Genomic DNA, 27529 nt, shown 5'->3' on the forward strand with positions numbered 1-27529 from the left:
AAAAGTTTTCTTTAAAACAATCTCAGCAATATACAGATTTTTTTTTTTTTTGAATTCTTTTTAAATGTTGCTCCCTCTCATGCGGCCTCCTCACATTTATAAATATATTATTTTTTTCAATTATCATTAGCCTTTTTCTTTTTCCTTGTACGTTTTTCTTAGTTTTTTTTTGCATTGTGATGCTCACACTTGTAGATACATTCATCAATGCAAGCTGAAGACCTTTCTTGAGTGCAGTGGATCCATGTGAGCACAGAGAAGACCACGCCGCATAGCTGATGAGACCCCAGGAACCCTTTTGGCCCAGTGACTTCTCCACACACACACACACACACACACACACACACGCAAGCCCTTTTGGGTGTCTGGCCTTTGTGTGTGTTCTCCTTTATTTATGTTTAGATTTTTTTAAGAGCCTTTTACGCTGAAACTCCCCCACAACTCAGGGCAGGATTGTTTACACGAGTCAGGCGCTGGACAGGTGGGTGCAGGGGGTGAGAGTACTGGTTAAAGGTACAATGATGGGGGAGGAAATAGGTTTTTTTCCAGTTTCCATGCCATCGTTTCCAGTCAGAGCACCTTGTAACCTAGGCCCAGAAGCACACGGTGACCATTCCAATATTCCAATATTCGAGGCCAGTCAGTGAGACCTCAAGGTCCGACACAAGCAGATGAAGCTCCAAAAGTTGGGGAGGACAACAGAGCGTGCGCTACCCCTGGTTGACTGACTGGGGGTGGGTGTAACTGTCAGCTGCCAGCAAGGAGGAGTGGAGTTGGCAAAAAAAGAAAAGAAAATTGGGGAAGTCACTGGACAGCTGAACACAAAGTTCCAAGAGGACCATAATGGTGGGGGGGTGGTGTGTGTGTCAGTGTGAGTGTGTGTTCTGTTTTTCTACATGTAGGTATAGTGTGTGCACATTGAAGCGGTCTGTGTGTCTGGTAAGTGTATGTGTGTGTGTGTGTGTGTGTGTGTGTGTGTGTAAATATATTTATTTATATAGGTATAAGCGGTGGACTTGTGCAGCTCACACTAGGTTGTACTCCTTTAGGTTGAGCTGCAGGATGGTATCTTTGACGGCAGCAAACACAAAACGGATGTTTTCTGTGTCGGTGGCGCAGGTGAAGTGTGAATAGATGATCTTGTCGCTGTCAGGATTCAAGTCCACAAACATCTTTAGGATGAACTCGCGTGCTGCCTGGGCATCTCGCTGTGGACCTGCAAAGCATGGTGGGGTATGATGTGAAAGCAAACATAACCTTATGCAAGAAATCATGACTTTCATCATCCGAAGTAAAACTATCTTTACATATTCAGAAATCAATCACATTCTCCATTTTTTTCTTAAAGAGTGTGAATGTAAAATAAATATTTTTCCATTTACATTACATTACAGCTGAGTTTAGCAGCTAAATTTAGCTGATTTTAGCAAAGTCATGCAAATAATTGTGATTAATGATTTTTTTTTTTCATTCTGTTCAATACACACACCTTGACTAAAATATAAACAATTTATAGAGAATAGATGTGCAAACATGATTATGGTGAGCTGAATATTGTAAAAATTAAGACAGGCCTAATCTAAATATTCCCCTTCCTCTAGTGGAAAGCACTGCATTGAACCTAAGACATGTATCAGAATGGAAAACTGAATACAAAATACATTTTAAAATGGCATAAATAGTTAACTAAATATAAATAACTAATTGAAGGTTGACTAAATAAAAAAAAAAAAAAAGAAAGAAAGAAAGAAAAAAAAAAAAGAACACAAGTGATACCCATACAATGCACAAGAGGGTGCTCCAGTCATTGTGTTCTCAAACTCACCATCAAACTCGGGGAAGTAGTCCACCAAGTGGGAGTAGGTGATCTTCTCCTCCAGCAGATCCTTCTTGTTGAGGAACAGAATAACGGAGGAGTTTTGGAACCACGGATATGTGATTATTGTCCTGAACAGAGCCTTACTCTCCTCCATACGATTCTGAGAGAGCAAAAAGAGAGAAATTACTGTGAAATAGAAGATTCCTTCTGTACAGTGCAGTCACAAACTTCATTCTTCCTATTTTGACCTGGGTGGTAGTTGTAATGCAGGTACACACTTGCCTATGAATCAGAAGACCGCAAAGTCACAGGTTCAAACGCCACTTACAACCAGAGCAAGGAACTTAACCCTGACTGTCTCCAGGTGGGACTGTCCCTGGTTGTAAAATGCTCTATATAAGGGCATCTGATAAATCCAATAAAAATGTCAAATGACAGGAATAATTTCACCCAATTCTACTGATACGTTCTGTTATTAGCACAAAAAGCACCATAGTTGGTGCAGATAAATTGTGCCATATTGTGATTCTAAATCCAGACAGTTTAATATAAAAAAGTATAATACAGTACAAATCAGTACAGTACAGTACGTTTTTTTCTGTTTTTGGTAAATGTACCTCATTGTCTGACTCCACCAGGACCTGGTCATACTCGCTCAGTGCCACCAGGAACATAATGGATGTGACATTCTCAAAACAGTGGATCCACTTCCTCCTTTCAGAACGCTGGCCTCCTACATCCACCATTCTGAGAGCGAAAGAGAGGTGGAAATGAAGAAAAAGCATAAAGGCAAACAGGGAGGAAAAATTGAGAGATGTAATGATGATACAGACAGAGTGTTAACTGCTACAGAGGAGTTGCACCATCGCAATACTTCCAATGAACTAAAACTGCATTTCATGGTTATCTGCTCAATTTCCTAGTCAAGTGTGATTTCCAGTTATATAAGTCAATAGGACAATTAAGAATAATATTAAGAAACTGCCATGAAAACTGCCTTTACAATGACTGTAAGATATATATGTATACAGCATAGTAGCAAAAAGAAGTTGAGGAACACCCAATAACCAGTTGTAATTGGAATGTTATGAATAAAAGGAGGACAAAATGCTAAACACAGCAAAGATTTTAATTCAAATAAACTGACAGACCAACCATGCACATAAATTATATATAAAATCTAACAAAACTGAGACATGTTTGAGAGTGGCATGTTTCCAGGTGTTATTACATCCATGGAATATTGGAACATGCTAAGAACTGAGAAGTCAGACATCTCATTGAAATTCTTCTTTAAATGTGCAAAGCAAACACTGCAAAAATGTGCAAAGCAGCAAATTCAAACTAACTTATTTTACACTAAGTGCAAAAAATGCACTTAGAACATACCAGAAATTAACATTGTTTTGTTACATACAACACGACTATTACTTAAGGGAAAAAAATTAATATAGTTGAATTAACAGTTTGTCCTCTTTTTAATGTGTGTGTGCATTTTGAAAGGAATATTTTCAAGTGTCTAAATTCCATCTACCCATCCCTCTATGAACTGGACTGACTGGGAGTGTTTCATGCCAGCACGTCCACACAGATCTGATTCAACATTGTCAGAGATGGCGTAGCTAAATCAGGTGTGTCTGTGCTGGGTGAAGAGCAAAAATTAAAATGGCAGCACATGCACTCCCTGAGGAACAGTTCAAGAAAAACTGTGTGCAAATGTCAAAAAGAGGCAGCTAAGTGCACACTAATGAATTCTACAAATAAAAATAAAAGGTGCCTGTGTATAACCTGTTTTAAAAAAAAACACCACAGCAAAAGAACACATGGATGAGAGTTTTTAATTTTTCATCACTGTTCTCTGCTCAGTGACTGCATGGTTCCTAATGCTTTAGTGAATTCAGATTCAGGTCTCCCTTGAATTTTGTGCCCAGTACAGAGGATAAACCAAGATCACAGTCCCAACCTCCCAAAACCATCACCACCAACCCCAGACTGGACCTTTTCCACCCCCAGGTTCCCGTCCAAGTGCAACAACACATGCCAAGCGGAAGAGTGAACAAGTGCAGTACTGAAGAGGTCCATTGGGGAGAGAAAGGAAAGTAAAATAAAGAGAGATGGTGCCTAGTTTCTTCAAAGACGACCGTGTGCAGCACAGTAAAGACAGCCATCATCACAGAGGCATAGTGACTCACACATACAGCGACAATCCTGTCATCGCTCGTTTTGGATTGATGAAGTGCCTTGAAATTGCCAGGAAGTGTCTACAAATGACGAGGGTCCAATTATGTATATAAAATAGGTTTTTGTCCAGAAAAGACTGCGATCTTCAATAATTCACTGAGGGACAAAGGAAAGAAATGTAGAGAACAGGACAGATGTGGAAACAAGGGAAAGAAAGGAGGGCAAAAGAAATAAAAGAGAAAAAAAAAAAAAGAGAAAAGAAAAGGCATCTGGGCCCTCTCCGATCGGCTCTACAGCAGAAGAAACCATTTATTTAAACTAAAGTATGCTCGGCAGCGCCCCCTGGTGGGCCCACGCAATCGGTGCTGCAGGCGCTGGCAGGCCCCAGCGGGGTTTTGACAAACGAGGCCCTGCAGGAACGGTGGCCCAAAATAAAGCTCCTTCACATGGATGACCTCAAAAAAAAAAAAAAAAAAAAAAACCTGTTGCCAGTCTTGCGTGCCCTACTTACAAACATGGCCGCAGTAATGTAGGACACACCAACAGACTCCAGCCTCACTCCCAACTTTAGTGTGGAGAAGAGACGGGGGGTGCAAAGGAAGAACTGCACATGCTCAGTGCGGCACCAGAGGGAGAAGAGTCTCATTCGAGGTCAGGCAAGAAGGAAATAAGAAGATGATGCTGTTGCTCATCTGAAACGCAAGTCCATGTTTCATTGTTTAAATGAGTACAGAGGAAATACACTCAAACACCTCTGGTTTCACGTTTTAAACAATTTCCACAAATGTGACCAACAAACATTGCCGGTCATGAGATTTCCGTATGTCACCAAACTCACATTCGGGCTCTGAAAATTCCGGTGTTATGGATCAGCTGGTGACCTAGTCTTGTAAATATTTGTTTTATTTTCTCTTTCTGCTGTTCGAGATCTGTGCAGTGTCAAAATAAGTTAATTCATGTAAGGCATGCTCTTCCAGTTTTTGAATGATGTAACATTTCCACAATGTGAAACTGACCAAATGTTTTCTTCCTAAAAAAGATCATCATAAGTCTGTTACACATTTTTTTCAAGCGAAATGGTAAGAGAACAGGAAAGTGCTTCTGGATCCTTAGGTTCTTTCACCTAATTCCTTTCGTTTCTGAAAACCCATGAGATGTACCTGATGAACCTGAGAAGTACCTCTGTGCTGCAACTAGTTTGCATTAAGCTGAAAATGAACTAGGATTACCTTGTAAGATAAGTAGGTTAATTTTGTAATAAATTAGAAAGCGAACTGGGAACAGAATTTTGTCCACACCCGCCAAACTCTCGTCTGACGCAAACACAAAGAGATAAAAATGTCTCCATTTTCTTTTTTTCTACCTGAAAATGATGCTTTGCAAGTCGAAAGGGTACTCAATGATGCCTGTGGTGGGGATGCGCACCCTGAGTACATCCTGTTGTGTGGGCAAGTAGGAAGAGTCGGCGATGCGATCCAGATCGCTTAAATAGCTAGAGAGAGAGAGAGAGAGAACGAGGGAGACAGGCACAGAGAGAGGGGAGGAGAGAGAGAGAGAGACCATATAGAAACAATGAAACCAGTTAGCCAGTGACGGGGGTCAGTGGACACCCGTCCTCCTGTCCCTTTGTAAGGGCAGGTGTGGTGGGTGAGTCTCAGTGCCGGAGGAGTTGGGAGGAAGGGCTAAGATATGCACCACCGCCACCAACACCACCTGACCTCCTCTCAACTCCAACCCTCTACCGGAGTCCCCACAACAGGCAGACAAAGATGGAGGGCGGGGTCTTGAGTACATCAGTATTTGACCTTCAGTTTCATCCATTTCCTGCTTCTGAAAGTTCAGGTGTTTCTGGACTTTGCAAATTGTTTATGTAGATTGAACCGGAAATAACCAGTGCCATATTAGTTTTCCTAAGTCACTTGCCACAATGAGTGACACACTGTGTGTGTTTCTGGGTGTGAATGTGTGTCTCCTGACCAGCCCTGCCCATCTTCACAGTGTTGTGGGGACTCTCTTTAGTGCTCACAGCAGCAGCAGCAGCAGCAGCAGCAACCGTGACCGAGGTGGCAGCAGCGTGGCCAGCTACTCGCTACCAGTACCTGAAGATCACATTCTCCAGGTCAAACGGGTACTCTATGATGCCTGTGGTGGGCACACGGACCCGCAGAACATCCTGCTGGGTGGGCACATACCCCGGGACACTCACACGTTCTATGTCAGTAAGGTAACTGTGGGATCAAGGGCAGGTTAAACAAATGTAGCACACACACTAAATACATACCAAATTAAATATGCAACATCATAATTTAACACGAATACACATACAAAAGACATCTCATGAATACATATACAGTGGCATAAAATAAACTTAAGCATCTTTGCTAAAAATGGCTATTACTATTAGTAGTTAAATTTAGCATGCCTTTTTTGATTTTTGGTATTTTGCACAAAATACAAATCTTACAAAATCAAATCTTGCTTAAACAGTGTAGTCTTGCTTAACTATTAGAAAATGAGTCATCTTTATATCTTTAGCTGATCAGTTCATCTTCTGCTCACAGTGACAGACATTTTAAGCAAAGGTGCTCACATTTTCCCGGACTGCATTATAATTTATAAGATCTTTTTTTCATTGTTATACAAATACCTCACCAATACAGTATGAGGATTCTGCTGCCAAAGCTTTTATTTGGGAAGAAACTGCACTTTCAATTGCTTCAGTGTCTAAGGTGACAATCAAATACCTGTACTTCTATGTTGGGTTCTAATGATTACTTAGCAATTAACTAAAATCAGAAAAATTAAACCAAATGATATTTACACAGATGGTTCATGTGATTGCTACTAACTTTATTTGGTCACTTTTCTTATAGTGCAATGGGGTTATGAGCTAAATGAGCTAAACTGGTTTCTGTTCCACATGTTTACAATTTCAGTTTCATTTCAGTAGAAATTCCCTTTACAAGGGAATTTACAGCAGCAAACATGATTAGACACGTGTTGGTCTAATCTTTCATCAATGCTGAAATTCTAATTATGCTATTAAACTTATTAAACAAACATTATTAAATTATCAATACAATTCTACCTTATTAACTCAAAATAAACATCTTACTCACATCTACTTCTTAAATTAAATTGAGCCATGAATCGATAATCACTAATACAGAAACGTAAGACGAAATTCCCAAGTTGTATATTGTATTTAACACTGAACTGCTTTTAGACTTAAGCAAATAATGTAAGTCTTCAATATACATACAATACAGGCCAAAAGCTTGGACACACCTCATATAAATGCGTTTTCTTTATTTTCATGACCATTTACATTGGTAGATTCTCAGTGAAAACTCCATGTGTTCATGCATGGTTATGTACACAGTCACCGGACCTGAACCCAATCGAGATGGTTTGGGGTGAGCTGGACTGCAGAGTGAAGGCAACGGGGCCAACAAGTGGTGGCAGTGGTGGCCTAGTGGTTAAGGAAGCGGCCCCGTAATCAGAAGGTTGCCGGTTCGAATCCCCATCTGCGAAGGTACCACTGAGGTGCCACTGAGCAAAGCACCGTCCCCACACACTGCTCCCCGGGCGCCTGTCATGGCTGCCCACTGCTCACTCAGGGTGATGGGTTAAATGCAGTGTGCACTGTGTGCTGTGCTGCTGTGTATCACGTGTGACAATCACTTCACTTTCACTTTCAAGTGCTAAACACCTCTGGGAACTGCTTCAAGACTGTTGGAAAACCATTTCAGGTGATGACCTCTTGAAGCTCATTGAGAGAATGCCAAGAGTGTGATCAGAGTAATCAGAGCAAAAGGTGGCTATTTTGAAGAAACTAGAATAGAAAACATGTTTGCAGTTATTTCACCTTTTTTTGTTAAGTACATAACTCCACGTGTTCATTCATAGTTTTGATGCCTTCAGTGAAAATCGACCAACGTAAATGGTCATGAAAATAAAAACACATTGAATGAGAAGATGTGTCCAAACTTTTGGCCTGTACTGTAGTTGAATCCAAGGCTTTAAAAACTGAGTCAACAGTAATGTGTTAATCCCTGCAGGGTCAACAGAGACCCCGTAAGAGCCATGACAGAGCTGTAGCCGGGCCACGTGTGTTCTTCAATAAAAGCACTGTTCGCAGAACATTTCAGATGAATGGATCCCCCTAATGAGGATTGCCACTCTGATCACTTCACATTATCCTTCCCTGGAAGAAGCAAATACATATTTATTAATGGGAGGGGGTGTGGTAGTGGCGCCACTGGATCATTACAAGCCCACAGACAGGGGGCGCCTCTTGGCACATTATAACAGACTGCAGCTTCAACGCTCCAGGCTACAGACAGAAGAGGCTCCCAAAACACCAGACTTAAGGTCTTTGTTTTTTTTCTTGTTAATCTTAATGTTGTCCATAGAAACACGGAAATTTCTAACTGTTCCTGGACCTGTAGCAGAATGTGACAAATTATTGTCTCAATGCAAAAATAAGATGTCCTTTTCCACGTTTCCTCAAAACTCTCTCATTTTTCACTTAATCAAGCTCAGGTAGGCTGAGATGTATGTGACAGTGAGAGTGATCTAGGCTAATGGTTCTCTTTAAACAGGAACAGGAAACTAGACTAAACTGATACCCAACATAAATATGACACCAGCGCCACTGCATTTGTAAACAGAGCACCTGATGTCTGTACGTGTGAGTCTGTAACTGAGGGATATGTGATAGTGTGTGTGTGTGTGTATTTGGAGGGGGTTAATTAAAATTTAATTAAAAAAATTACCACCAACATGCTCCAAAAGCCTTCTAATGTTAGTGGTGACAACTGAGAACAACTGATGACCTGAATCAAGGGCCAGCTTGCTGAAATGACTACTAGGTAAGTAATAAGCTTCCAGTCCATGTCAGGTTTAAACTAATGGAACTTTATTTGAGGAATGTGATATAGTAGCAGGACGTCCAGGAAACGCTACAGAAACACTTACTATTTGGTGGAGTCTGACAGCTGGTACTCGCGCCTGCGGTCATAGGCCTCCTGGATGCCGGGGTCAGCCCACAGCATCTTAATGGAATTGATATACGGCTGGTCGAATGACGACACCTTCTCAATGTCCACCTCCTTCACAATCATGGCATTGGACTGAAGCAATACACATATAAACACAGAAACATCACTTACTTACTGCACACTTATTGTGAAATCTAGAACATTTTTACAAGAACAGAAAAGGAAAGAAAGGTTTCTGCATGTCTAAGCATTAAAACCCACACAGTAGAGGAACACTCTACCAGCTCTACCAGTGAGCTCTGTATTTATCTAAAGGCATTGCTGATTAAGCCTAGTTCTAGTCTCAACAAGAAAGTGACCCAAAGTGTTCTGTTTAGGGAGCTCTCAGATGAAATTATATCAGGGTGGTAGTAGACTAGTTTGTAACACACTGGCCTATGAACCAGAAGACCCAGGTTCAAATCAAACTTACTACCATTGTGTCCCTGAACAAGACACTTAACCCTGAGTGTCTCCAGGGGGACGGTCCCTGTAACTACTGATTGTAAATCACTCTGGATAAGGGCGTCTGATAAATGCTGTAAAATGTAAAGCATCAGGAATATATTGGGAATTTGCTTTCTACAGAAACAAAAAGGAAAGGATGTGTCATAAGACTGTCACCACTCAAAATGTTTTAATGCAGCATATAAACCACAATACCATGACACAAATCCAAAGCTGCACATAATGTTTGTTTACACTTGCCCTTACAGTCAGGAAGCAGCACCAAGCTGAGCTGTTCCTCCTTACCTTGTTCTGCTCATATTTGTAGGGGATCTTGAGGGTCTCAGCGGCACGGATCATGGCCTGCATCGAGGTGAAGATGTTCTGGTAGACCAGTTTGGTGAAGCTGCGTTTGTCCTCATCTGTGTAGCCTGCACCATGGATGATGCGCATCTGTTTGATAAAGGTGCTCTTGCCACTCTCACCTGTGCCTGTATAACCAAGAAAAAAAAAAAACTGCATTACTGATGAAACTGCTTAACCACATTAAATTGCAATTGACTTTTAATGTTCAGAGGGCCCAGGTGCCATTTCTTTTTTTTTCTAACAGCAAAGACAATGGAACAGGAGAGCTACTGATTAGGAAAAGTGGTGTCTTGTGGTGTAATGTCCTATCAAAACAAGAAATTCGAGCTAAGATGGCACAGAACGGTGTTGCTATGGCCAGCGACGACTGAAGTTCAGTGACTGGAGCTCTGAGTTCATCACAACAGGCAAAAGAGGAAACCAATCATTCAGTCATGCAGTCAAATCGATTTGCTTCATCCCCCAACATCCCCAGGACTGAGACAGAACTGTGATATAGCAAGAAACAAAAGTGGCTGTACATCTGAGTCAGAGGTTGGGAACAGAACTTTACTTGGAGGCATTTAAACTGTTAGTGAAAAAATCTTGCTGATTATGTATTCCCTTGTACATTTGTTTTTAGAGTGTGATATAAAATAAGGATACAAGTGGTTAAAATCAGATAATCAGACCACAAAGAGCTGAACAGTAGGCAAAAGTGCATAGAGCAGGCCTCAGTTTCCCTGTAACTGCAGAATTCTCACACACGAATGCAAAACCAAAAGTCTGTAATGTGGTAGAGACCGAAACTACACTGTGGTAGGAATGCTGCTACGTTGGGTGGCTTTACCACGGTAACTGTCTCTCTCTCTCTCTCGCTCTCTATCTCTCTCTCTCTGACACACACAGACACAGATCAGTGTTAACTGCATCCAAAACGCGCACCAGACAGCAGAGAAAAAAAAACTTCCTGCTCTCTTCCGCCTCCCTCCCTCCCTCCTTCCATCACCACACTGCCTCTCATTTCCTTACATAATGTCCTTCTCTGGCCCAGCTGGACTGACTGTACCAGTTCAGCACTGAAGCAACAGCGCCCTTTTTTCCAGGTTGGACAGTCTCTCTATCTCTCACTCACTGCTCTTTTGTGGGTGATTGGGACTAAACTACTGTAAACACATCAGTGACAACAGCATGATTAGAGATGTTCTGCACCAAGGCGCCAAGCTTTCCAATTGAAGGCAAGATTAAAGAGGCTGGAGATGTTTGATCGGCTCAGTTCAGCAATGACAGGTGGGCAGGAAGCGCTTGGCTATACCACTGACAGGTCTGTGGTGAGAATGTGAACTCTTTTTGCCAGCACTCAGCAATTCTTTGCCAAAAATTGATCAAAAAAACATTTAGCTTTGTTGCAAGTGTCAATAAAAAAGGCTACTGTGTCTTTACACAATATTTTACATCCTTTAAAATTGATTTTGTTAATACGAAATGAATTGTATGCTAATAAGGAAAGGAATAAGGAAAAGGAAACAACAGTTAGAAGTTAAGTAGGTTGTGGTTTCACACGTCCAAGATCAGGAGTTCAAATTACTTTGTGTGGCATTTGCTTGTTGCCATTGGCCTCCTCCAGGTATACCGGCTTCCTCCCACAAACATAGTGACCAGGCCACTTTTTTTCCCAATTAAATTGAGTTCCTATGGAACTTAAACAATGGCAGTCATTTAATTTCAGGGGCTTAAGCTCCAGAGTTAATTAGATTGTTGTATTGTTGTGCTGTTGAACATGACATTTGTGAGTCGATTAACACAGTTCAATGTAACAATAATTTCATTACATTTCATTTGCCTCGTGCAAGTGCAGGCTACCAGGTAGCAATACATGCATCATTTCTAACATAGTTCCAACATTACCACCTTTTGCAGAGACTGTTATCGCAGGCGCTGTTTGCTCATGGCTATGCTATCTTAACCCTGCATGCCTATGAATTTTAGTTGCATAGGTCGTAAATTTTTTTTTTCATGGAAATATTTGAAAGTAAAAGTGAAGTAACTGTCATTGTGAAACACTGAAGCACAGCACACGGTGACACCATGAAATGTGTCCTCTGCTTTTCACCATCACCCTTGAGCAGTATGCAGCTATGGCAGGCGCCAGGGGAGCAGCGTGTGAGGAGGGTGCTTTGCTCAGTGCCACCACTGCCCCAGTGAAAAGTTCCCACATTTTTTTTATTCCCATGAAAATACTGCTTTCCCTAATCCTGTCCAATGTCTACGCAGGATGTATAAATAGTGAATCACATTGATTGTAAATGAACGAATACTTTACCTAACTAGGCTACACTGTTAGTGTGGTAATAACAGTTTGCCTGTAAGTCTCATGAATGATGCTTGATTACAATTTCTAGTGTGTGAGAACAGCCGGCTCTGCATGAATATGTGAATATGAATAAGAAGATTCAGCAGATTCTATGTATATGCCATATTCTAACTATTATTCAAACCAAGGATAAGCCTCAGAACTGGGATTATTGGTTCACTGTAAACATTCATGCACCAGAGCCTGGAACAGGAACCGTGCCCACAGGCAGCAGAGAAGGTGAGTGTTTGACCAATTAAAAAATTGTAATCTACAAAAAATATATATATATTTTACTGACAGCCCTAGTTACACGAGCGAGATAATAAGTAGATGCTCAATGTCTGTTTGTATGCATAGGGATTGATATATGACACATTTCAGGTAGCATACCATGAAAATTTTGATATCAAGGATCAGGGGTGTCAAACTCGTGGCCCGCAGGCCACATCCTGCAAGATCACCGAATATAGATCCGCGATTATGGCCTGGCAACAAAAACGCAGACAACACACAAACTACATATCCCATAATGCAGCGGTTACGTTACCTTGCCGAACGTGATCTTTAAACCACAGCTGAATCGTACAGGAGCAGTTCCCACGTCAACGGCAAATGGATTGTGAAGCAGCTTGAAATCCTTTTTTCGTGCTTCAAAGTCACCAAAACACTGCGTGAACTCAGTTTGTCAGCAAAGTGCGCACTGCATTTAGGGATCCGTGACCTGTGCGCCACCAGCGCATCATATTGCCAGGTCTGAACAACAGATCTATACAGATCTAGAAGTCAGACTGAAGTGCGTGTCTAACACAAACCAGGCCACGCCTCTACACAGTAGTCTGAAAAAAATTCCAATTCATAAATACCAAAGAGCTCAGCAAATTAAAAGGTTTGCAAAGCAGGGAAAAGTAAATCCGTGCTGTTCTAAGTAGCAATATTCCTGTTGCCATGGTGACATGTTCCCGATTTGTGTTACATCAGAGAGTAAACACAGAGTTGAATCTATGGCCTTCGTGTGACTGATACACCTTTATGTTTCACTGCCAACCTGGCACGACGGCAAGCATTTCCTCTCTCTCTCCCTCCCTCCCTCCGCCGTCGTCGCCGTTAAGAACTTTCGCTCTTGGCTTTACTTAATTATGAATGAAATGGTTTGTGTTAGAGGAGGCGAGCACAGGGACAATGGCATCCTTGTGCGGGGGATTCACAAAACTATAATTCTGGGGAGAAATAAATGAAATGAAATAAACCGATTACTACGAGCCGAGCATCAGGCTGAGCTGCATTCTGATGTTCAGACATGGTTGATGCAACTTAGCGATGCAGTCTCATCCTCAAGTTGTGTGCGAAGATGAAATAAACAGGGTGGTAGTAGCCTAGTGGGTAACACACTCGCCTATGAACCAGAAGACCCGGGTTCAAATCCCACTTACTACCAATTGTGTCCCTGAGCAAGACACTTAACCCTAAATTGCTCCTGGGAGACTGTCCCTGTAACTGCTGATTGTCTCTCTGGATAAGGGCGTCCGATAAATGCTGTAAATGTAAATGTAAAATGTAGATGAGAAATGGTGACAAATGAAAACAGATCAAAGCTATTCAGCCATAACAAACATGACATCTGAAACACTACAGGTCTGTCTCATTTATCTGAAGCTGTTGAAACTCTTTAGAGATGGTTTCTAAAATATTGTTCTCAGATGCATCCATTTTGCATTACTTTTAATATAACAAAAAGTCCAATCACACCTGATCACAGTCGACAGTAATTCAAAATTTCAAATTAAGGGCTAATCATCGGGATTAGCATACTTTTTCCAAAACATTCATTAAATATTTTTTCCATCAATTTTTAAAAAAATAAAATGTGATGTTTGTGGTGCTCTAAGTTATAGTACTGACAAAGTGGTCACATAAGTGAACTGAAGATTTTGAACAAAGACGCACATGCAGTGCTGGCCACGCCCTACCCTTTTGTAGAAATGTTTGATGCTATATTCAAATGTTTTTTTATGTGTCCTGACGAAATTAAATTGAAGCTAGTCTAAGTCACTGTTTTATGTATCTTTTGAGTATATTATGTATTATTTAAAATATGCATTTCAATTAATGTTGTATAATCTATAGTGATGGCACATTAGTTAAAAATTGGCCTGAGGCACCCTTTCGCAGACTCGATGCAGGTACACAGCCAGAGACGTCTGGGTGTCAAGCAGGGAGTTTCTCAGCCGTGCCCGTCCTGCTGCTGAGGGCTGGGGTGAGGAGCGGCAGTGCTGCCCGTCTACTCCGGACCACTTTAGTAAGGAATAGAATTATTCAAATCTCATTCATTTCGCGTGACCCTGTCACAAGATCTGCCACCCCCCATAACCCAACCCCCTCATGCACTCGCGCGCCCCTCCCCTCCCCTCTCCACCACTGCATGAGTGTAACAGCTTCCTGAAGTCAACTCCTCCGCATCAGACCTTAAATTGCTCCTCTGGTTTCTCCTTTCTGTCTTTTCATCCCTTTTCCCCCTCCTGTAATGACCCAGAAACAGAAGGGCAACTTTTTATAGTTTCTATTCAATTACGCTGACAGCTGCTTCCTTTCGGTTCCTAAAAACTTACAGAAGCAAAACACACATCAATCCGAACAATTTCAGATATTAATGCAAAGGCTTATAGCTAAATACTAAACACTCTCATTTTCACTCTGTTCAATATATTAACAATATATTAATGTCCTTAGCTTTCAGGGATAGGAGACCCTGAACTGGACGGGTGGTTATTTACAGAAAGGGATGTCCAACTATATTACTATAAAAAGCCACGCTCTGTTTATAAGGGATATAGAAGAACGCTGAGATTGTAAAGGACATTCAGCCTTTTCTTGTATTGTAATGAATCACCCAGTCACATAATCACAGCTCTGCTACGTATCAGCCTTATAAGAATAAAGGTGAAAGTCATTAAGAGCATCATTGGCAGGTGCAGGGTACAGTATGTTCAGAAACCAGTTTTCTGAAGGATGTCTCTGGACAACTCACACCCACCATTCCACCAGACCCCCCCCCCCCCCCTCCCTCCCTCCCTCCAAATATCCTCTTGCAAGCCGAGGGCTCTCACATACGGGAAGCGGCACTTGCACAGAATGTGGGTCTGGCAAGCTCCGTGTAAAGCACCGAGGGGGTACGGCAGCCTGGCCTCGATAAGGCAACTGCAGCTCCACCACCACCACCACCACCCAAGCATCGCGGCTCAGCCTGATTTAGATACTGTACCACCATCCCACAAGTCCCGGACAATTATCTGCCAATTACCACTCTGGGGTGGAATTATTAAATTAGGGAATGAAAAAAAAAGAAAAAAAGAAGTGGAATAAATCTACAGCCTTCAAGTCATTAGAGAGCCTCGCCACTGCGTGGCAACTGCAGAAAGAGCCCTTGTGTGTTCAAACAGCCTAATGCCTATGTGGCCTAAAGCCGTTCCCAACTGAAAGGTGAAACCTGAACTGTTCCAGTTCGGTGTTCCTTGTTCCTCACCAAGGAACATAGCAACTGCCTGGTAACCTCTGTTTGCTCTGCTCTACCTTTTCAAACTCAGCAACTCATGTCTGTAAACGTCTGCAACGGAGGGCATAAAGCTAACACCAACGTGTTTGCAGACGCTCGCCAATGAGCGCCTACAGGAGCGGGCGCAGCAGGGAGCCATCGCAGCGCCACAGAGATTGAGCCGGAGGGGGACTTTCACTCTCGCTCAAAATCTAGTTTTGGTTCTGTCTGACAAACAGCCAGCAAATACAGTTCCTTTTTCCTCTCTCCCTGATCTACACTCTGCCTGCGAGGAAAGGAGGCCAAGGAATGGCGGGCGCGCTCTCGCAGACACGAGATATCATGTGGGAGGTGGGATTTCAAATGTATGTTGTTGCCGTAGAGACCGACCTATTTAAGAAATATAAATAAATTAAACATAAAAATCCCTACTGCCACACACACATTTAAAGCCACAGCAAGTGGCAGGGAAAACAGGGTCAATATTCAGCAGCGAGAACAAAATCCTAAAAAAAAAGACCTTCATGAACATGAAGAGGGAAGTTGACACTCAATGCACCGGTTCACTGTTCTAGGCACAGTTTCCTGGGATTTCAGACTATTTGTACATGTCCACAAGTATGGGACTATGATTTCAATTAACCCCTTTTCCTATTCAGTACCAGCCACTCATCATATGCTTTCTGACGTTTTAAAAATTCACTGCAGTCCAATAACATCCCCACCGCCAACGGCAGGACAAATGCAGCAAAGTTAGGTCAATGCTTATAGTGCTTTTTGCATGGGTGCCTGCAGGATATGCATGTACCCTGATCCATAGGCGCTATCACCGGATCCATAAAATAGGTTAGTTCACCAAGTTCAAGGGCACATTGCTCTCATAACAGTGTACCTTCATGTGCTAAAATTATCTGGTGAGGAAGAATACCCATGAAAGGGGGTTAAACTGGCTGTAAAATATTTAAAAGACAGTTCACAGCCAGGTGTGATGGTGCCTCTCGTACATCTCAAAGAGAAACATGCATTTCACACAAGCCTAGTGTCACATAGCAGCATGCAAATCTTGAGGTGAACGTGAAACCCTTTGCAAACGGATGCGGTCACGAGTGAGGACGAAGTGACTTTCATTCATTTGCATTTTTATAGCTTGTCCAGTTGGGTCTTGGGATAATGGATGATACAATTCAAATTAAATGCAGTTCCTAAAAAGTGACTTTCCATGGATTTGCATTGGACAAATCACAACCATGCTGACATCCATGTTGTTGTATAACTGACTGAATCAATGCTAATATTGGTACTAATAGTAAAACAATATTAGGGATGTAACAGACTTACAAATTTAGGATATTCAGATGGAAGACTATTCAAAATAAAATGATTCAGGCCACCCAAACAGGCCAAAAATGGGCATCTGTGGTTGTTCTCTCATGCCTGATGTGAGGATACTGAGAAGTCTGTCAACTCATTCCTTATTTCTACATTTGTTGTTCACTAGCCAAGTTAAAGGGAAATGTCAACGTTCGGGAAGCACATGAGCATTTTGCTCATAGATAAGTTTCTGTTTGACTCACTCTAAAGAACGAAGGGTCTAATAATACATTAAAAAGTAGTGCTAATTATAAACAAATTAAATGATCATTTGTCCGTGCTAATAATGTGAGAAAAAACAAAGACAACACCAGTCAAAACTTGCTTTTGGTCCCTACAGCTAGATTTGTACTGAAATAGAAAGATATATTCATTTTTAAATGTGATGTTATAGCACTTTCAAATAATGGTGGTAATCCAGATTCCCATTTACTGGTAGTACAGGATATTTATACATCAGTCATCCGAACATACGTAAGTACAACCTGCCTAACCTGTTCAGCAGACGTTGGAGCCTTCAGAAGCAAGACTACTGAACCCTTGAACCCCACTTAAACACAAAACACACACATTTCAGCACTGCCAATTCAACGAAAGCCATACTGGAGTTTACTAACATACGTCTTTTCGAAAAATGAATAAACAGTTAATGTGCCAAGATGTACAAAAAGACACGTATCGACTGCAGCGGTTCAAGTCTTCGAATTTTCCTCAAAACGTTTATATATATTTATTCTCTTCTCAGCACAGGCTAAATTTACCCACAGCCAGGCAGTTTCACACAGCGGAAAGACAGCAGAGTTCACACAGAACCATTTAAAGAAAATCTTCCTTCTGTCTTTTCAAAGCACATCCATCTTGGAAGAGTTTTCAGCGCTCCCGGCTGTGGTGGTATGTAGGCAACTGGCTTGCATAAGAGTCCAGGGGACTGATGGAGATACTTAAGGATGAAGACAAACACACTTGTTTGCTTGCATGCGTGCAAAGCCAAGTTTAGTACAGAACATGCCACACCAGCTGACAACCTAGTGTGCACTCAAGTGCCCTACAACGCCCCCTGGTTCAATGATCAATGATGCAGCCCCACCCTCGGCTGGCACAGACCAAGTGTGGCCTGTGCCATGTAAAAGTCCCGATAGAAACACACTTCAGCAAAAAGAACCGGTGGCAAATGGAGACGCTGTGACTGTCAGCCGAAAGTGGTTAAGACAGCAGGGTTGATAAAGTCCTTCCTTTTCAACAAGTAGAACGGGGATGCCATTAATGAACTAACTAATCATTCATCAAATGTACTCAATCATCCAAATCTGGCTGGAGGTGAAGCACAAGCAAAACCTGATGCACCCAAGGGTCTCTGCCCAGAGATTTATATCCATTCAATATGTGCAAAATCATTCCCAATGTACAAACCAAACCCAAACACATCTATCAAAAGACAAGAGAACACTTCTGGACCAAATCAGGAGCAACAATGTTTCCCGCCTGATAAAAGCGATTTACAAACAAGGACACAAAAAAAGAAGAGAGACATAAAATTGTTACAAAGGAGGAGGGAAAAGAAATAAAGAATTAAATCTAAACAACACACTTTTACTCTCCAGCCATCTTAAAACTGTCTGTTATGTCCAAAAAGTTTCATATAAAGAAAAAAAAAAAACCCACCACACACACAGACATGAACACAGATTCTTATCACAGCAGGTGTAACAGGGCTAAGCACACTAACAGCTAAATAGTATAAATGAGTTGCATTATAACAGGACCCATGCCAGATGGGTGGCTCTAAGAGGGGGAAAGAAACACAAAAAGCTCTAGGAAATGAGTGCTGTGTACAGAGTCCCCTCCTGTTTGCTCAGAGAGCGCAAGATATGACAAGCGCAAAAACAAGGCGAGGTAGCAGCGCAGGAAGCAAATGGCAGGCCTGTCATAATTACATCACGTCACACGGCCTGTTTTACTGCCACCTCCAACCCTTAACCCCAAAATGGCATGATCGTCTGAATGATCTGGGATATCCTAAATGAGGAAGAGAATTGAGCAAAGTCTGCACTGCTGATTTATCAGTCAATTGTCTTTAAACCTGAGGATAATTTTTTTTTTTTTAGCAGGAGGTGGGAGGAAGAGGGTTAAGATTTTGCAGTGTTGGGATTCTGTTAGGGTCAGCAATTTATAGAGCTATATCATACTTCAGGTGTCTGAAATGCCACTTCAGCCTATTAACATTGTGACCAGTTGCCACAAACTAAGAGTGGAACAAAAACAAGAAAAAAAAATCAATACATTACAGGTCCTTAACTGTGTGTGTATTCGTACCGAACAGCCATGATACATGCAACCATACAGAGAATATGAGGTGAAGGTGCGAAGATTAATTAACGTAATTCAGAACCAAATTTGCACCCGAGACTTTCATGTTGAAGCATTAAAATGCACACTTTAACCACAGGCCAAACAGCAGGGGTGGAGATGATCTTTTCGAGATTCCAGCTGAGATGGCCCTGTACCATTGTAACGCATATTTAATATGCATATACCTTGTATTGAAAAATTATTGTGTGACTAAAATGCCCCGTGGTGCTGCTTCTCAAATCAATACACAGCACAGTGGTTTTATGTGCTAATATCATAACAATAATCACACTACATTTGTACTTCCTGATGCACAAGTGAATTAGGATTGCAGAAATGGCCATACTTTATTTCAGTAAATCACTGTTTAATAAGGGGGAAAAAATTGTTTGGTTTCGTTTACCCCCTGAAAACTGAAAAAATCCTTAAAGATATATAATAATGTATTTTGGTACATTGATATAGTAATACCAGTTTGAAGCCAGCAGCTGTGCATGAACAAGTTGGACACATAAAGTTCAGTTTAAGAAATATTTTATAGTAGAAAAACAAATCTGAATCTGAAGGCTATTTAGCCAGACAGTAGTTTATTCATTTATTCACTTTGTGTCTATGGATTCAAAAACACGCTGGGGAATTTCTGCTTTGCGAGATTTTCCATAACAATGATTTAGAGAACAGTCCTGCAATGTGTGAAGCATTGCATTATTGTGATATCGGGGGCAGTGGTTGGCCTAGTTGTTAAGGAAGAAGACCTGTAATCGGGAGGTTTCCGGTTCGAATCCCGAACCACCAAGGTGCCACAGCCTGTCCCCACACACTTTCACAATGACAATCACTTCACTTTCACTTAATTTTGAGCACATAAGGATATTTCATCGTATCGGTGATTATCTCTGCAATTACCAAACCTACAAGAAACCACTACTGGAATTACTGTTCATTTTATTTCACCGCAACCATTGTATGGCTAAAGAGACAACTGAACCCACAAACAGAGATTCAGTTCAAAAAAGGATATCTTGAAAAGGATATCTTTTGTTGGACTGCTAACTGCCACATTTGGAAAAGGAACAGAGAAATGGCTGCTCCAGAGGGCCGAAGAACCGGAAGAACAGGTCTCGCTCGCTGTCGCAGAGCAAACAGGAGACGCGGCTGCTTTGACTGGTTTCAGAACCGCTTTCAGCGGGTGAGCCTGAATCGAGAAGCGCCATATAACAAATCAGGCTGTGAAACTCCTGCAGGCTGCACAGGGTCCGCAGTCAGCCGCGCAGAGGGGTCAAGGGTCGCCTCCGCTCGGCAAAGCACTAACAAGCTTGAGCCCACTTCCTGCTTCATGTCCAACACAGGCCTACATATTTTTAATTCTGACCTGCCAATCACCTTTGCAGAGTTTGCAGGAGGGGCTGGGGGAAGAATTGCCAGGCCAGATGTCTGTCCATATTTGTAACGTCTACTGAGAATACCTCCTTAATGAGTTATGTCGTGTGCCTCGGCCAAATCTGGAAAGCAAGCGCCTCCCCACCCACCCCCCATTGATCTTGTCCAACAAGTGGCAAATTTATGACAGATTTGCAGTGAATAATTGGAGTAGGCAGCCAGCCTTCTCCAGCCAGCCTGCCACACGGCTGCCATGGCCACAGAAGACGAATGCTGTGGAAATGAACGTACAAGTACAGTCCTTCATAACAAATACCCAATGGCCTGTTCTCGGTCTAAGAAGATCCAGGATCAGCTAGAAGTGTGTGTAGCATTTCATTCATCTTAAGTTGGGAGGATGGTTAAAACACCACAACTGTTGTAAAACTGTGGTGACCTTTGCGCTCTTTATTATCTTTAGCTATATTTTATGCCCTGTGTATGCACAAGGGTGAACTTTGATTTTTCTGAGGCTGGTTCAGCCTACCTGTATGCTTGTATGTCATCTACAGGTCACTCTGGATAAGAATAAGAGCTAATGAACGCAATGCAAATACACACAGATCTGTGCTTTATGAACTTCAACTTCATACAGACATATCAATCACAGAGTAAAACAAAATCAGCAAGAAAAATCATATCCAGACCAGGTTCAGGCCATTGTGACACAAAGCTGCTGATGTGAGATCAGAGGTTTGTTTTTCGAAGACCTACACCGCAGCCATCACAGCAGGACACGTCTGATCCCAGATCAGTGAGGTCCCAGTGTGAACCCCACCCACAGCAGCCTATACATAATTCAGAGATTGGGGCCCAACGCAGCCTCTTATGAAAGCCTGGCACATCAGGTGTGTGTCATAGCGGCTCGGCGGAGAGGGGCTGCGAGTGGGCGTCCGCAAGAGCGCGAAATCAAACGCTGGAGCGGCACACTGCGGACTGTGCCATCCTCTCCGCTTCACTCAAAATGGAGCCTGCCTTCGCTTTCCACCCCTGTGCTATGACTGTGTGCGAGAGCAACAGAAGGGGAGAGAGCACAAAGCAATGCTCCGCAGTCAGCGCGCTCTTAGCACACTCTGGAGGACACGACTGATCCTGTAAATGTGTCAAGGATATTTTACAAGAGGGGAAAAAGGAGGCGAAGCTGCAAGACAGGGCATCTGAGGTGCACAGAGTAAAATTAGTAACAAAAAGCTGCGGCGCGGCACACAAAATTTAGATTCTTCGCCAATCGACTCGTGGGGCCTGAGGCTGAGGGTGACCTTTGGCCCCGAGCACCTGTTCCAGGTGAGCAACACACCTGTGCTTTAGAGGGACCGGCACCAACACACACTCCAGGTACCCATATCAAAAGGAATGGAGAAAGAAAAAAAAAAAAAAAAAAAGGAAAGAAGAGAGAGAGAGAGATCCATCTCTTTTGTAACAGCAGAGCAGCATCAGATCTATTTTTACTGCCACAAGGGGCGCCTCTGCTCAAGTCGGGTCATTTAGAAACCTTCAGGCACTCCATCAAGGAGGGCAAAAACTGTGAGATGAGGAGAGAGAAAAATGATAAGGAGAGAATGAGAAATGGAAAAGAGAGAGGGAGAGAGATACGACTCAGCGAACCGGCGATGGCAAGATAAGGGCCGTTATCAAGAGACCTCCTCTCCCCTCTGAGGCTCACATGCACGCAGTCTGAAGTCATATCACACAGCCTGTCCCCAAACTGTCACACTGAGACATTTAACCCCACCAGCACATGCTCGCACTGCCATGCCGGGGCACAAAAGGACACAAACCCTACTTCCACCTCTCCTGTAAAAACACGCATTTCATAAGATCAGCGAAGGGGAATAAGGGGGGGAAAAGGAAAAAATGACCTTCAAGAATACAGGTCACAGATCAGAGACAGATCTCAACTATTAGAACACCCTGTCACAATGAACCAAAGATATGTGTAGGGAATGTGACACTGCTGTTTCATGTACTAGTTAAATTTAAATGACAGATCCCATATCTGCATCCAGCTTCCCCAAAGCACTGCAATTTTATGACCAGGAGACACGCAGTTATGATAATCTGGCTCAGGGAACATCTGGAGAGATACCACATGAAATTGCATAGACTTTGGTTTCTCCCGTAGCTATTTCTTTAGCCCCTATTCCCAATCACACCTCTCCTGTGTTACTGTCTCCCAAACTCTACTGCTGTCTCGACCCCTTTTCTTCCTCTTTACCCAGTCACCTGTACCACCGCCCCACTACCTGACCTTGTTAGAAGCACGTGGGGACAGTTTTCCCTGCATACTTATGCAAGCGCCAACCCATGAGATGCAGTCAATTAGAAATCCGTCCCCATAGAGAGGTGGGGGCCTTGCGTATTAATAGAGCCTCTGTCGTTGAGAGGTCTGCGAACTTGCTGGACTCTCAGTGTCAGCAATTTATTTTCTGACAGAAAAGCGTCTGGAGAAATGCACCCTGGTGCATAGTTGACATGCACCACGGAGAGAGGAGAGTTCACTGAAATTGGTTAAATTGTCTGAAAGTGTCCAGTGCAATGGAAGTGTATGAAATGGAATGGGGTTTAACCATCATTTCATATAAAAACATTCCTGAATGGCTGTGACTAGAGATCACTTAAACGTTGGATTAAGCAGGACCTACAGCATTTCCACATTCAGAGGCCAACCTCATTCAGAATCCTGAAGACTCACGCTGATCCCAACAAAAATCCTTAGTGAAAAATAAGCAAATAAACTCATGCCACGTCACAACTTATTGAAACAGTGCCATGGTTCCTTAAAGAATGCTAAAGGTGTATGACAAAAAGTATTGATGACATCTGCCACTCCTCCAAAAAGAAAGAAAAAAAGAATGTGAAATGAACTCTAGAGGGTAAATTTAACTCTAAAGGTAAATTTAACAGAAAACAACTATATGCTGCATCACCAATCACAGACTCCACTGAAAAGTTAAGCATTCTAATGACAACCACTGAAAGAAGGAAAAATAAGCAGATCCTAGAGCAACAAATACTGACATCTTAAACCAACAACCATCTCCAGTCACTCCACCAATATCACCTTTTCCTCTTAAGAGTAAATCAATTCATGCAATAACAATAAGTGAAGTGGTTGGCATTATGATGCACAGCAAGCACAGTGCACCCAACGAAATGTCTCCTCTGCATTTAACCAGTCACCCGTAGTGAACAATGGAAGGCACCCGAGGAGCAGTGTCAGTGGCACCTTTGATTCACTTTCTTACCCGCTAGGCTAGCTATAATAAAATTGCAATAATTAAAATACTGTTTGAAATCATAGATATTTGATGTTGCCATCCCCTGTAACTGTAAAATTGGGGTGTGGGGGTGGAGAGAGGAGACAGTCCATTGTTTTATATTGAACCAGGAAGGCCCTTAAGAAAAAAAATGTAATGACTACTTTCATGAGTGAAGTTTAACTTAGCTTGTAGTTGACTGTTTTGATTGTAAATAGAATTCTGTGTATCAATAACCTGTTAATCAGGAAATCTTATATAGTCCTATTTACTTAAACAAAAAACTTCCAGCAGGTAAGGTGACATTAAAGACAGTCATAAATCTAAAAGCTCAAAATGCTCTGTTTTTACCTTATGTACTTTCAATTCTGTAATAAAGGTAATGTACTAGATCTAAACTGGCAAACTCCAGAAGGGAGCAGTGGTGAGCCCAGTGACATTTCTAGATCACTGGAAAAATGAGGTTCCTTCAGTGACCTTCCACCATTTGAATGTATTTTTATATAGGAAACTAGGAGAACTCCATTGTTTTGACCAATTACAGTCAATGGTGCAGGCTGTCTGGTGAGCCTCTGTGTGTTTGGCCTGATATGGCCTTTGGCCAAACTCCAGGGGCATCACCATGGCACCCTTGGGCCTCCTCATCCGTAGAGAAAGAAGGAGCCGTTTGGTAATCTGGAGAAGAGCAACGAAGCAAGCATAAGATGGACAGACACAGGAAGCAAGGTTTAGGCCAAAGCAAATATGCAAACCAGCATGACCTTATACAATTAGCCCTGATGGACATCAGTGCAAAACAGCAGCCGTGGTCATGGGTATCAGCCTACATCAAAATTATGCTACAACAAAACCCATAGAATTCCAGTTCTAACATTGTGACTACTCTCTTCCTGCTCCCATGGACAGCACATCTGCTGTTTTCTTCAAAAGCAGGAAATACATGAACCGAGAAGAGGTCAAGCCCAAGGCACAACTGTACGACCTGTGGGTTCCTTGTTGTTTGTCTGAATAACCTCAGGTGATATCAGTTGTAATGTGCTAAACTCAAACACCTTAAAACTAATTCCTATGTTCCAATAATGATACCTAGAATGCAAAATAAATAAATAAATAAATAAATAAATAAAAATAATCAGATTTCACAAAACCACCTCAGTACGGCAGAAAACACACACATAATGGGGGGGAATGATTTTCAATTATTATTAGCAATCTGCTCCACATCAGTTTCTGGTACACAGTAGGATCACTGAAAGTTCTGACCTCAAAACTCCTAGTGAACTCCTCACATTCCTTATAAGGATTCATGCTACACTCAAAATGAGTCACCCATCCCATACTGCCCCTTTAAATTACAAGTACAGAAATATGCCTAATACATCACCTTCTGATGGACAAATTTAACAGTCAGCGGCAGCTAAAAGTAATGCAAGAGTTGGCCTATCTGCGCTCACCACGGATCTTCATTAGAAGCGAACGCTCCTCCCACTGCTCAGATCGGTTCGGATGTACGTCTCTGAACAATAATCCCTATTATCACGTGGCTAATCCAGACTACCGGAGATTAACATGGTTTTTAACCAGAAACATTTAAATGGCTTTGCAGCAGGAGTTAACTCTTCAGTTTTAACAGATTAGATTCCTGCTGTAAAGGAATACTAATATGATTCTAACAAAAAAAAAAAAAAAAAAAACACACACATTGATCACATTAATTTTAGTCCTCTAATTGAAAAAGAAAACAAATTAATTGTGTGTGTGTGTGTGTGTGTGTGTGGATGCTGAATAACATACAACCAAATATCAATTTATGAAACTGAGGAAATGAGCAGTCTTTGAATTCACACCACACCACACAAGAGCATTTTCCCCTATTTCCAAGTAGCCCGTGCAAGTGGGTTTTATCACCAGGCCTCTGTGGCATACAAGGGGAGGGAGTTAATGACTAATAGGAAATGATTTGAGAGGCTGTCCAGGTCTGATATCAACGCTTCCAAACCCACTGAGTCATTTAAACGCATACATGCGAGCCACGCTCATAGGCCAACGTCAGTGGTTTGATAAAGCGTGGAGGCAGCCTCCTGTCTTTTGTGGATAAACAAAGAGCGTTCTGCAGCTATAAAAACCTATCTGGTTGCTTTTTTGATATGTGTGTGTGTGTGTGTGTATGTGTCTAATCCAAAACAGAGCAATTGAGCATCATAACCTACATTTAGCATTTGTTACACACAGAAATATAACTACCACCACAGAAATCCATTAAAATGTCAAAGGCTTCTTTGCGTAGGACAGTAGAGGTGCAAACTGGACTGAATATGACAAGTGACACTTCAGACTAAACAAACTTAACAACACTGGACGCGGAATGAGCTGCTCTAAAAGCAACACGTTCTTAAAGAAGAACAAAAAGAAGAAAGAAAGAAAGGTCATGGTTTATGGCCACACAATTTACAACCACCAGACTCTGCTCCTTCCAACCTTGTGGACATTAATGACATTAACTTAAAATGTGATATCGCATGCCGCTCTCAATTGAGCCATTAACGACAACTAACCATTTAATTAGCGACGTGCCATTAAGGAAGTGGTCGAATCCTTGTAATTGTGCGCGTTATCTCGCAAAATATAATCGAATATCCCACAAGCATGCTACATGGGAGAGGCGGCCGGTCTTCGTGGCCTAAGGGGGGGGTTTTAATCGTAGTCGTGAGATCATTGGGTCACGTTATCCTGGGTGATTTAAAAGCCGACTCAAGAACGGACTGGTCTAAACGGTGTCCCGGTCAGACGTTCAGTGCCCCCCCCAAAGAGCCACGCGTTCGGCTTCTGGTTCTTAAATCAGACAAGCCACCTTCAAATCTGTGTGGGTGTTTTTTTTTTTTTTTTTTAGGCCGAGGCCTTCCATTCCAGCCGAGACGGGGGTGGGGGAAAAAAGAGGCTAGCTAGCAGCTAGCCAGCGCTGTCACGGACTAGCTGGAGCCAGAGCCGCGGGCCAGCTGCTGGCGCTCCGCAGCTGCTCGGCTCCTTAGCACCCGCGCTAAGCTCCTAGCCAGCGCGACGACGTCCCTGCTGTTAGCTAGCCGGCCGCATTAACCACCCGAATCGGTCGCGGGCCCCGCCAACGCACACGGGCCACAAACGTTCGGAGAGAGAGAGAGAAAATTGTGGAGAAATGGCGCTGTACCGAGGAGGAGCAGCTTCAGTTCTCTCCGGGCGTCTCGCTTGTCTCGGCGTAGCTGCTTATCGATCTCGGCGTTGATTCGTTTCGACTCCTTCGCCTCTTCGCTCAGGCAGCAAGCCATCATAGACTCTAAAGTCATCGCCACTGGGTTTGGAGAGCCTGGCTTTGTCGGGACAAAACGGGAAAAATATCACACTCTGGCTTCGAATGGTCGTAGAAATTCCCCCAAAAAA

The 27529-nt window shown here is 42.4% G+C and overlaps 1 protein-coding gene across 3 annotated transcripts; it reads right to left on the bottom strand.

Annotated features, from left to right (window-relative positions):
* On the bottom strand, positions 1–27529 carry gna11b (guanine nucleotide binding protein (G protein), alpha 11b (Gq class)). Of its 3 annotated transcripts, none has more exons than XM_028975230.1 (7): positions 27300–27529; positions 9796–9980; positions 8981–9135; positions 5364–5492; positions 2437–2566; positions 1826–1979; positions 1–1216 (listed from the first exon to the last, which is right to left on the bottom strand). In XM_028975230.1, exons 1-7 carry the CDS (start codon positions 27433–27435, stop codon positions 1026–1028), a joined length of 1080 nt encoding a protein of 359 aa, XP_028831063.1. In that variant the 5' UTR covers positions 27436–27529; the 3' UTR covers positions 1–1025. The 3 variants fall into 3 exon arrangements, with proteins under 3 accessions (XP_028831063.1, XP_028831064.1, XP_028831065.1); XM_028975231.1 differs by lacking the exon at positions 5364–5492 and adding an exon at positions 6100–6228; XM_028975232.1 differs by lacking the exon at positions 27300–27529 and adding an exon at positions 12738–12812.

Source organism: Denticeps clupeoides, chromosome 4 (assembly GCF_900700375.1).
Source record: "Denticeps clupeoides chromosome 4, fDenClu1.1, whole genome shotgun sequence".
NCBI lineage: Eukaryota > Metazoa > Chordata > Actinopteri > Clupeiformes > Denticipitidae > Denticeps > Denticeps clupeoides.